General features: G+C 31.4%; 1 protein-coding gene and 1 long non-coding RNA gene across 2 annotated transcripts; both read right to left on the minus strand.

The window, feature by feature from the left end:
- Positions 1 to 3465: 3465 nt before the first annotated feature.
- LOC134274853 (uncharacterized) lies at positions 3466 to 3857 on the minus strand. The gene is made up of 3 exons (XR_009993724.1): positions 3763 to 3857; positions 3635 to 3668; positions 3466 to 3538 (listed from the first exon to the last, which is right to left on the minus strand). It is a non-coding gene; the product is annotated as an uncharacterized LOC134274853 (long non-coding RNA).
- A 2066-nt stretch (positions 3858 to 5923) lies between these two features.
- LOC134274875 (uncharacterized) lies at positions 5924 to 9255 on the minus strand. The gene is made up of 8 exons (XM_062757120.1): positions 9201 to 9255; positions 8785 to 9081; positions 8304 to 8573; positions 8033 to 8086; positions 7292 to 7585; positions 6888 to 7163; positions 6054 to 6395; positions 5924 to 5967 (listed from the first exon to the last, which is right to left on the minus strand). The coding sequence occupies exons 1-8, from the start codon at positions 9220 to 9222 to the stop codon at positions 5924 to 5926; spliced, it is 1599 nt and encodes a 532-aa protein (XP_062613104.1). The 5' UTR covers positions 9223 to 9255.
- Positions 9256 to 12891: the final 3636 nt, after the last annotated feature.

A 12891-nucleotide genomic window follows, 5' to 3' on the forward strand; every position in this document is an offset into this window, starting at 1 on the left:
GTGGGATCTCGTCGGCCACTAAAAATTTTTATCATTCTTATTTAATTTTACACACAGAGTTACCGTGAATCAAAGTAAACAATGTTTGAGTCCGGCATTCATAAAACATGTTTTACTTTAAATTTTTAACTAGCAGTTTTTCGATTGTTTAATGGTGTCTTAAAGATTGTTTAAAGACAGCTTTAAAGGCTTATTGACTCTCTGTTCTATATTTCATTGACAATTCACTGATTGATAGTATATTGTTTAACGTCCCTCTCGAGAATTTTTTCATCCATATGGAGACGCCACCACTTGTCGGTGGAGAGCTGCAAATTCTATTCCTATACTTGCACTCAGGACAATTGAGCAGGGAGGGATCTTTTTTGTGTCAGCACCTACTATGACACGGGTTCTCGGTTTATACGGTCTGAACAAAAGGACCGGTCTCCAGCCTCTAGAGTAGACGCTCTAACCATTGCTCCACAGGGAGAATTCATTGACAATAAAGAGAAACACTTCCCACAGTGATTTTTATCAACAATAAAATTATAATATTCAAATATAACAAGCATTCTGAAAGTATTGCATTTAATTACGCAATAATACTCTCCTACCGGCAAGTTCACGTAGTCTGTTCGTGTTAAAAAAGTAATACGTAAAAAACCAATTAAGCCGAATGAAGTACAATCTTTATCTTTAACTCATCAAGATTAAGTCACATACCAAAAAATCAGCTCAATATATGCCAGCATTTAGGAAAAAATTGCGGGGTTGTAATTCCGTCAAGAATCATAGAAGCGGAATGAAATGAAAACTTGGTCTGTACATCATGAAGATAAACTCAGTTACAAAAAGCAGCTCAGTATCTGTAAACATTTAGAAAAAAGTGGGACAGATTGACGGACAGACCTAAGGACGGACAGAAAGACGGACACTCAGGGGAAACCTTTAGTCCCCTCAGGTTTCACCAATATAGAACAAATAAGATGGGAGGCATAAATCGAGGTTTACTTTTTCCAAAGTTAAATTTAGTTTCAGTCATGTAACAAACACAATTGACCATGTAAATGCGAGATATAGCAATAATTTATCATCACAACATTTAATTACAATAAACAAGATATAATATGAAATGAAATATAGTGTCATGCATATTAAATCCATATATTAAAAAAAAACATATTTTTAAGTCAGAATAAAAAAAATTGCTACAAGCAGGCGTTATAGTTGTCTTACTCTGATGTTTTTACTTCTTTTTATAAAGAAAAAAATATGTATATGTTTTAATAAAACACATTGTATATTAAATTCTAAAATATGCAACTTTATTAGTTCTTATAAAGAAATACAAGCACTTTAATTTATAAAAAGAAAATAAATTACGTGAAGACATTTAAATCAGAAAACTATAAATAATTATTATCAAATATATATATATATATATATATATATATATATATATATATATATATATATATATATATATATATATATATATATATATATATATATATATATATATATAAGAAAAGAAAATACGAATAAATATTTGATACATTTTATCAAAATATATAGAGCTAAATATAATAAACTTCGTTCAAGTTCAAAATTCATTCAAACAATACACATTTCAATTTCTTCACGACAGCTTATAGATTATCTAGAACCAACCTTTAAGCACCTATAATCCATATTTAAGCTGATTTTAAGCTATTTTTAAGCACAAAAGAGAAACTGTTTAATGGTGGATAATCATGGGGTATAAATGACTTAAAGATAGTTTAAGGGTGCTTAAAGGTGACTAAAATATCGGTGATAAATCTTAAGCACCTATAAGTAGTCTCTAAGCCAAGCCTTAATGAAGTGTGAAGTTCATCTTGTGTCAATAATCAAATCATGGAGACCAAATTACTTGTATGATGCGTTTATACATGTAGCAACACAAGGGTGAATCAGGAACCAGTACCTAGTTTAGGTTTCAATCACAAAATAAATTTATACAACAGTGCATACTATAACCTTTACCAGTGTTTGCTGATCTCCATTTATAGAAATAAGCTCAGAGAGAGTACTTGAATTTTAACCTAACCTGTTTAACGAACACAAATACGGAATATTTTATTAAATGGTGTATTAAAAAACGTGAATACAGGAAATATAATAGATTTGGAGTGGTGTAGAATTTTGACCTGATGATAATGTTTACTTTATCAACTAGTTTCACTTCCCGCTGTGACATCAATCATTACAAGTCAAAAAGTGATGTATTTTTTCATGTAAAAGAAAAAGGTATCTCACCAACATCGAATTCAACATTTAAAATGAGATACTTTAACGCAAGGATAATTATGCAGTAAAGAAAATGAAAGAAAATTCCTAAAACAGATATTTCTCTTATTGAAAATCTAGATACAGTGTACATTGTATTCTCCGAGTCCTTGGTAGTCATTTTTACATGAATAAAATTAATAAAATAAACTAAGAGTACAATTTAAAATTCCTGTCATGTCCTGTGAGGAAACATCTGACTTATTTTTTGACTCTTCACAGAGAAATGCATAGAAAAACAAGGCCTACATTTATGATTGTGAACGGAAAAAAATTCAACTTTAAGTTATAGTTTCAAGGTTACTTATTCAGTTATTTATATATTTTCCTCATCATCAAATGTTACAGTAGTTCTTATTGAACTGTTACAGTTTATTTAATCTCGTTTCAAAACTATATTTTAGTCTGTTAACGACCAAAATATTTCTGCACTGCTTAATGCTGTTTTATATCTTTCTTATTGTATGTCAAAGGTAATAACAGCCAATAAAATATGCAGAGATAACGAACAGCATTCAAGCTCAATAGTCCACTAAACATTACAAATCAGGAGGGGAGCAAACACGGACCACGTAAAAAACATTAATCTTTCCTAATCTCATTTCTGTAAAATCACTATTCCATCTCTATGTAAGTTTCAATTGATGTATAATCTGCAAACAGAAATGCCAATTAAAAATTATACTTTTATGAGAAAAAATGCGTAATAAAGATATATCTAGCAATGTAAACTTAATTCATAGTCATAATATTTGCCACAGGATCATTTAACTACATGTATATTTTCCAAAGTACAAAGCTTACATCTTTTGCATACATTTACCCCCTCAAATCTATACATCTGTCCTCCAAATTAATGTTTCCATGCTTATACATGTATTAATCCATTAAATATCACATTGTCATCACACACTTTGGTATGCTTATAAATTTGCTAGATACGAGGTATATTCTGCTTTCGCTCGTTTTAATTACTGCTAGTGTAAATAATTAAATTATTATCACAAATATATATTAAGATAAAATTACGATATTACTTTTTTTTAAAAAATTATATAAAAAATATTAAAGAGAAGAAAATAAATAGTGCGAATATATCATCCAGGCTTATCTTTGATTAAGGTCTAGGTGCTCACCGCTTTTTCTAGAAGATAATCCCTGGGCATTTATAGGTTCCTCATAGGAATCAGGTCGTGTTTGAATTTCTCTTTTCTCATCAATACCTACTCTGTTGAAAGGTAAAACATAAATTTTAATCTCAATTCTCATGTATCTAACTTTAGATGTACTTTAATCAGAAAAGGAAGTGATAAATTGTACCCACTCTTTGCTCTTCAGGGCAAATAACTGCTTTGGTCCTGTTGCTTTCAAAATAAAAGAAATGAGAATTACAGCAATCGAATTTCTTTTTTAAATTCCACTAAAATTTAAATCTTGTTTAATTGCACTTACTTTTCCGTTTTATTAAGATCCAGAGTGTCATTAATATGCAAAACAGAAAGGCAAATGGCGCACCAATCGTTGATATTGTTACAATTTGTTTAGCAATTGATCCTGTATTTAAAAATTGATAAAAGTATTCAAAATTTATGATATTATGGGCAGCGGAAAGAGCAAAAATTACCATAATGAGAAAACAAACAATTATTTTAATTTCAATGAGTTAAAAACTTAACAAATGATAAACAATGCATAATCAACAGACCCTTTTGCAGAACAAATATACATTAAAGCAAAACCAACAACCACGTACGTAACAAAGATATATGAATGCAAAACAAACGTACATAAAAACTCGACAAGCGAAAAAAATCTTAACAAACATGCACGCGCTAAATCTAGTCTTCCCGACACCCGGCTCCCGACGGTCCCGGATTTTTTTTTTTTTTTTTTTTTTTTTTTTTTTTTTTTTTTGTGCACAGAAACCCTTCACACTCCTCGGGCACATTTTTTTTAAAATGAATTCAATGATATGTTAAAACTTTTATTACTGAATCAGCAGTATCACCTGCCAAAAAGCGTTAAATGTAGTACTCCGTTGTATATGAAAACCAAAAACGGACACAGCTTTGAAGTTAATATATTTTGTATAATATTACGACTTATATATCTTAATAGCATTTCACACAAAAATATATTAAAAATCTTATTTCATCTAAAAGTTATTAAAACTTAAAACTTCAAATTTTTAGACATGTATTAAAAATATTGATATTGAGAAGATATTTCTTCTAAAAAAGATGGAATTAGTATTTCAGTAGAAATTGGTGGTGTTAATAAAAAAAAAGAACATTTGAGTTCTATAAAAATTCATATCATCAAAATGATTTGATATCTAAAAAGATTTTTAACAAAATTTTCATAAAAATAGCTTAAATCTAACATTGTACTTATGGTAAAACCATGGAAAATGAAAGTATTGCTTGTTATACATTGACGTAGTATCGTTTTTGAAAGGAGGGGGTCAACCAGAGAAAAAAATTCAATCTTGCTGAAAAGAAGATTTTAAAAACTTGACAAGCTAAAACAAAAAGGAAACTAAAATGATATACATGTAGCCCTAACACGAAAATCCTATTTCGTGTGTGTGAGTGAGGGTGTATGTGGGGGGTGGGGTGGGGGTGTGTTAGGTTCAACTTCTTTCAGTACCATTTTTTCCTAAAATACATGTACTACATAACCCCTTTTTGACCTTACTCTTAAATTTGGGAAATGTTGCTGTGTGCCTGTCATATGAAATGTTACTGTAATTAAAAGATATCATAATAGATTCTTGTGATATTTAAAGAATTGGGGAAAACCAATTTATGTAACAACAACGAGCAAAAAAATGACGAAACGGCCTTCAGGAGAATGAGATATATGTATTTTTTATTTTATGGAAATTTTCTTTCATTTGAAATTTTTAAGATAAATTAACCAAAAAAGGAAAAATATAAAGGGGGATCCGAGGTAGAACCACGTCCATGTTGTAGAGCCTGGGAACATATACATGATGTGGCAAAGAGTTCTATACGAAAAAAAAATATGTGGAGAATTTTTGTGCATACAAATTATCTGGCATATAAATGAGGGTTATCATTTATTTTAAAAAATATACCACTGTTTTTGCGATTCTACGAAAACATAGGTATCCTTTTTCTCAGTGGTTTTCGCATTTATAGCTGAGTACTAGATCTACCGCTTTTTGGCAGATGACACTGCTGATTCAGTGATAAATACGCAAATTTGTTAAAGTTTTTATATATTAAAATATATTATTTGAACCCAGAAAAGTGCCTGAGGAGTGTGAAGAGTTTCTGTGCACCGACAAAAAAGAAATCGAAAAAAAAAAAAATCCGGGACCGTCGGGAGCCGGATGTGAGGAAGACTAGATTTACCGCGTGCACGTCTGTTAAATTTTTTTCGTTTGTCTTCTTTTTATGTACGTTTGTTCTGCAAAGATGATCGTTGGTTTTGCATTCATATATGTTTGTTACGTACGTGGTCGTTGGTTTTGCTTTAATGTATATTTGTTCTGCGAAAAGGTCTGTTGATTATGCATAGTATATCATAGTATATCATTTGTTAAGTTTTATGGTCATTGAAATTAAAATAATTGTTTGTTTTCTCATTATGGTAATTTTTGCCCTTTCCGCAGCCCATATGATACCCCTCCTGTGTAATTCAGTTTATGACTATTTTAGTATAAGAAAAATGTAGATGTTCCAATCAATTTTATTACAATTATTTTAAAGTCATACCTTCATTGCTCTTATGGCCCTTTTTGGCAAGTGTGAATGCATGCGCATGAGATCCAAGTTTGTTTGAAATAACAATGGTGTTTCTTCCGTACCAATCGTCAGTTATATTTGTGACAGTAAAAGTTGATCTATAACCCTGTACTTCAACAACTTTATCAACAAGAAATAAGGGAACATTTAAGAATTCGAAGTTGACACTCCTTTCAAAGAGAACAAAACTGTCTTCTTTCCAAATCTGAATAAGACTGCCTGGTTTCGGAAAACTAACAACATTCAGGAAAAAGTCCAGGGTTTTTCTGGTAGTATCTTCGTGCGTCTTTATATTTGTAAGCATTGGAGATCCTAGAAAAAAATATTTTGTAAAGAGGATAGCTACACTTAGCCGAGTCACTTTGATTTAATTTATTTTATTGAAGAGTTCAAAGATTTTGCCTTTCATTTACCCTTGTTCAAGAGACCAACATCTGAACCGATTAAAATGTACACACAAAGAGGAAGCATTTCATGGAGGTTTTTTCCCCTGGCCAATAGCCTCTGAAGATTTTCTTTTTATTAAAGCGACTTTTTACTATTTCATTTAATTAAAACTTTGTTCAAATATCGTGATTCTTCAACGAAAATAATTGAATTCACCACACAAGATAGTGTCAAAATTTGTTGTGAATTTCTCTGTACACCATCAAAAGATATGAAAAAATTATGATACAAAAACATAATAAAACATAGTCATTGATTTTTTAATATACTTGTATTTAGTTATAGCATTTATATAATTATGTATAGTATTACTATATTAAAGACTCTCTGTTAATACTAATACCCTCAAATTCTTACCAGTGATGCTTAAGTAAATCTTCCCTGTCAACCGCTTTGTAGTTTTAGAATTCTGTCCACAAGATGTGTATTTTACCTTGCAGACATATTCACCCATATCTTTATATGTGATATGATGAAGATTAATATTCCATGATGAAAAACTTCTCACAATAGTATTCACAGTCCCCAATTTATGATGCCATGTCACGTCACGAAGTTTATATGCTCCATTCAACGGACAGACCATAGTTAGGTTTTCTGATTGACCGTTAGAGATGTGTTTTATGTAGGCACCTTCAAAAGAATTTTTTCTATGATAATATATGTATCTATTATGATGCATATTAATTTCATAAGTATAACAGACATATACAGGGTGCTTAATGATAGTTTAATTATCTTTATTTAGGGGTAAGACAAACCTGGCACTACTGACAGGTTCTTCTCCAACGTTTCGCCAGGTACGTGAGATTTATTCGTACAAAGTAGTGTCGGTGTGACTACAATCTGGTACAGAGAGGTGGAATCTATACCCACGTAAGAATATTTTCTACCGGTGACGTCAACTGTTATAAATATATCGGTGTTCCGGCATAATTTTAATCGAAACTTTACTACTTTACAGTCAATAATTCCAATAAATTTTGGTACTTGCACATTAAGTGAACAGCCATCAATCCATGCAGACAGGTCACTCGAATCTAAAGATGGTGTCTCTAGAAAAGTCATTTTTTAAATGTTTTTAGCATTGCAGCAAAAATTATTAAATGAATCTAGAAATATATTTTATTCAATTTTATAGGTAATTCAAAAAATTATTACTTCTAAGAAAGAACAAAACGTTTATTTTCAATGCAAACATCTGGAAAAGTGAAAAAATTCCTTGCCTCCACTAATTGTGAAAACCTTCGACCTGTATCCCATCTTATTCGATACAAAAATTGTCAAAACTGCTGCTTCGATCCATTTTTCTAATGCCACAGAAACGTCCACTTTGGTTGAATACCCAGGAACTTTTACATTTGCCCCATGTGCTTCAAAGGAAACTAGCTCCGCAATATATGTAACATTCTTCGCAAGGAACACGATTCCATTAACGTTCTTTAACTCGATCAGTCGAGACGGGTTTGGAAAACTGACCAAACCTAACATTAACTCTGTACCTTCTTCTTTCTCTCCCTTAAAATGTCTCACTAAACTTGAAATAAACGGAGGTCCTAATGGATAAATAAATAACTATTACAATATTAAACACTGTAAAACTTCCCTTGAAATTGATATTTTTTGTAAGAAAATAGAAAAACTGTCATGGTGTTTTTAAACTTATCGTTTTTGTTTTCTTTCCGATGACAGAAATGAATTCAAAATAAGTTTTTTTTTTTAACTATAGGTAGCTTTTAGAATAAATTTCTTTTCAGACATAAATAGGCTTACCATAAATAAGAACAGAAATATAAGTTGTTAATTTTTGCACATTTGTCATGCCACATTCTTTGTACTTGACAGTGCATGAATATTTTCCCCAGTCTTTATAAGTGAGATTCGAAAGATGCAACTGTTTTGATTTAAATTCTCTAACAACTAAATCACTCAGTCCGACCATGTGTTGCCATTCCACATCAGCAGTCTCATAAGCTCCGTTGATTGGACACACCAATGTCAAACTCTCAGACTCGTTTGCCTTTATGTTCTTTTCCATTTTCTCTTCAGAGGAAGGAATTCAAAAATAGTAAAACAGAATGGATACATGTATTAGAAAATAAACTGATTAAATTGAATTAAAACTGTCGAAATAAATATACATGTAATTCTGTTTTCCAAAGATCCCTATTTAGATCTCATTTAATTTCATAATTTATCGAACAAATACGATTTTTTTTATAAAATCAAAGTTCTGAATATGTCTTGAATAAACCTGGAATTCCTGATACTGATTTTTCACTGCTCACTCCAAAAAAGGTTGAGGAATTCTGACATATAAATATTGGATCAACTTGTACACGGTACCAGAAATTGGAATGAATGTCAGAATACACGAAATCGGGAGTGTTCGTGTGAGTGCTAACTAATAAGCGAGCTCCTTCGTATATTTTAACTTTGTACCCTACTGGAAGGCAGTCAGATGTTTCATCGGGGATAAAGTAGCTCAAATGGAGATTACAATCTTTTATCCAAACGTTCATATTTCTATCTTCATGCAATGTTTTGCAGCCTGAAAAGATAGTCCTCTCTTAATTATACTTTGTTTATTAATTTCTTCGTTAGTTTAGTAAAAAAAAAAAGCATAATTGCGTATATGTATCATATTACAATAAGAAAGACTCTACTTACTAACAATTTGTATTCCAATCATGATACAGAAAAGTACCAATAAGCACAACGATGAACATCTAAAATTCATGATTTATTTATTTGCCAATCAACAATTTCATAACTCTAGCGTAGTGAAGATTTAAACAATTATTCTGTCAGCAGGGAAATTAAATTTATATACATTCTGAAACTCTCTACATTAAGTATGGAAAGTCAAACTCTGGAATCGTTGAACCCCTTATGACAATTAATTAAAATTTAGTTCTCGAAATTTGGACTGAAGAATACGACATTTTTTTTTACATCTCAAAGCAAAGTTCGAATTTGTTTATTTATCATACGACTTTAATAAAATTCTTTTCATCTCTGCGTAACTTGTTATATATGGTATGAATACATATTTTTGTGTCACAGTCAGTTAAGTAAAACAAATTGAATTGGTCTATCAAAAATATCACCGTTACTGTATCTAAGTGCAATAATGGAATGTTGCATTAAATATAACCTTATCATTATATAATTTTTTGATGGCAAATTACACTGTTCATTCACTGATATCCGTATATTTCTTTTTTATATGTTTTCAATTGAATATACTTACAAGTAATATTTTAAAATTATAATATTTGGCTTAGGCGAGTTTATTTAAGTTTGTTTAAAGTAGGGATGGACCATAACAAAAGATCATCATTATTAAAAAAAACTTTTTCCGCAACAACAGATCTAGACTACAGTGTGAATTTCAGTGGTACTTCAAACAACACTTATTGTATTTGAATGACTATCCATGCGACCTTTCTCTTCCTTGATCAGTTTGTCTTTGTTCGATATTAAAACAAATAAGGAAAGATTACTGCAATGATCATTAAATTAGGTTTGTAATTGTTTTAAATTGATTAAATTTTGCATCATATTTTTAGTACGTACTGGTCCCTGTTAACAAAGCAGGTAACAACATTGTCTTCATTTGTAAGGCTCATTATATAAATCATATTTTAGAAGAACTTGGATTTAGTTCTACAAGTGGTAATACAACTTATACTAATAGCTCTCTTTCTAAGGAAGAAATTCTTCAAAACCATATGTCAATTCTGAATATTTTTAATGTCCTGGAGAACTGGAATGAATTTGCACTACCATATATATATATTGGATTCCGAAACATCATAAGAATCCTTACAACGATACCTTGCGGGTTCCCAGTAAATCTTCAACCAAGCCTCTTTCTTTACTCCTCACTAAATTGTGCTTCCTAAAAAATTCCAAAGAACTTTTGGACAATTTGAAATCAAAAGATTTTATCGAAATCAACAGCTTAAAAACTTACCACTTTTCAACTTTATACACAACCATTCCCCACGATAAAGTAAAGTCCAGGCTTTTTGATATCATTGACAAGTGCTTTTTCAATAATAATGGAACCCGGAGATACGGTCATTTACAAAATTATTTTGTTAAAACACATTCTGATTGCATACACAAGTACTCTGAAGTTGACATTCAAAAGATGCTTGAGTTTCCGATTGACAATATCTATGTGGTTTTTGGAGACCAGGTCTTCCAACAATCTATTGGAATTCCCATGGGTACCAATTGCGCTCCGTTATTGGCAGACCTATTTTTGTATCACTATGAAGCAGAATTTGTGCAAAAACACTTGCTTTGGCCTTCAACTCGACATTTAGATATATCGACGACGCATTGTCAATTAACAATTGTAATTTCCATTCCTATATCGATACGATATATCCTGGTGAACTTGAGATAAAAGATACCACAGAGTCTGACACATCTGTTTCATACTTGGATATTTACTTTAAAAAAAAAGTTAATTGTGATATATTTCCATTTCTAATTTTAGTCAACAATTAGTTTTTCCTGTGATAACTCTTTGGAAGTTAGCGGAGTTGATATCTTGATAATTCCACCGGAATGTATATTAGGCAGGTCGATAGGTCAGGAGCTAAGGAGGCCTAATATGCATGCAAATCTCGTGCGCATCTGTTTCTGACTCTAAGGAGGCCAAATTTACATGTAAATCTCGTGCAGCTGCCTTTGAGTTTGACGTGAGTGGACGAGGATTATAGAAATTGGCATTGGAGTCATCGTGTAATTTAAATCTATGTCTGAATATTTAAAATCTAAATCTACACAATTTCACAATGAAATAGAAATATAAGAAATAACTGTCTAGTTACTATAGCACAGTGTATACCAGGGACATCAACGAAAGTGGGAAACGTTGGATAAGTTATGCAAATTATCCCATGTTACCCACTATTGTTGATGCCCTGGCATACTATACTAACTAGGCAGTGATTCTATTAACTAACTACCCAGCTCTATGATAAACGTTATGACTTGAACTTTTCTATCGTCAACTTCCCTTACTTGTGCGGCAATATACTTTCATCACCTGTATACGGAGTTTATATATCTCAGTTGATTCGATACGCAAGAGCATGCTCTACGTACGAATAATTTCTAAAACGAGGTATATTATTGATAAACAAGTTCATGAAACAAGAACATCAGCAGTCTCGTTTAAAGTCATCATTTTGAAGGTTCTATGGTCGATACAATGACCTTGTCAGCAAATACATCAATTGTATTTGTATTTGTACAAATGCTCTTGCATATCGCATCAACTGAGATATATCAAGTCAAATGCTGACTGACGTTCTTCATACTAATTGTTAGTCTGTTATTTATACACTGAATTGAAAACAGATTTATTTCCCAATTAAGACAAGAAGCACACGGCGGGTGTGACCGGTTGGCATGGGATGCTCACTCCTCCGAGGCACTTGATCCCACCTCTGATGTTTTGGAGGTCTGTGTTTGCTCTGCTCCTGCTTTGTATTGTTTTATGGACTTTGATATTGAATATACTTTTGGTTATCTTCATATCCTTCGTTTATTAAGTTTTTAATTTACATTTAGATAACTGTGCTTTTGCTAAAAAAAAAATTGTCAAGTAAATGTTTAACCTAACAACAAAACTGAAGATGAGAAGAGAAGAATTAAAGCAATACACAACTACAACAGAGCATTAAATTTTTTTTTTAAATCTGTACTGTAATTCTGTCTCCTAATATCCAGAACCTTCTGTTAAATTGTAAAAGGTGATGATGACGGTTACCGATCACAAAAATTCATAAACAATACAAATATGTACAAATATGTTAAAAGCGCATATACACGCACTCCTCAAAATACCAGAGGTGAGATCAAAGGCTTTATAGTTAATATGAAGCAAGTCAACCAAATGATTTAGGTTATATTTGCTAACAAGGTCTTTATAAAAACCATAGAGTTGACTTCAAAGGACGTTGTTGAAATCCCTGTCACATCAACTTACAAGTCTGTCTCGCTTTAAAAATTGATACTACACAGAGCAAGCTCTTGAAAGGCAAATAAGCTGGGAGAAATAAACACCATAAGCAGGTGAAAGTGGGATATTTAAAATATATAATTTAATTTTGTTTGTATTCTAGCCAAAAAAGAACGCAAATTATCCTGTATAATCTGGTTTGGTATGGGGACACACCCCCTTGACAACCAGCTTAATCATCTGTATCTATGCAATTCCGTCATTTCCAGTCCTTGGGACTCATGGAAAATTCCAAGATTTAATAAATGTACCTTTAACTTCAAACTGTAGCTCGATCTTACCTCATGTTAACAAACATCATGGATGATAGGTCTG

Source organism: Saccostrea cucullata, unplaced genomic scaffold (assembly GCF_032062105.1).
Source record: "Saccostrea cucullata isolate Sc308-1 unplaced genomic scaffold, CSIRO_AGI_Scuc_v1 ctg931, whole genome shotgun sequence".
Classification (NCBI taxonomy): domain Eukaryota; kingdom Metazoa; phylum Mollusca; class Bivalvia; order Ostreida; family Ostreidae; genus Saccostrea; species Saccostrea cuccullata.

What these genes read in the sequence shown, in the direction of transcription:
- LOC134274875 (XM_062757120.1), bottom strand. Translation starts at nt 9,222, where the DNA reads ATGATTGGAATACAAATTGTTA. An exon ending in GATTGGAATACAAATTGTTA is followed by an intron (nt 9,082 to 9,200) that starts GTAAGTAGAGTC and finishes CTATCTTTTCAG; the next exon opens with GCTGCAAAACATTGCATGAA. An exon ending in GGGCCATAAGAGCAATGAAG is followed by an intron (nt 5,968 to 6,053) that starts GTATGACTTTAA and finishes TGAATTACACAG; the next exon opens with GAGGGGTATCATATGGGCTG.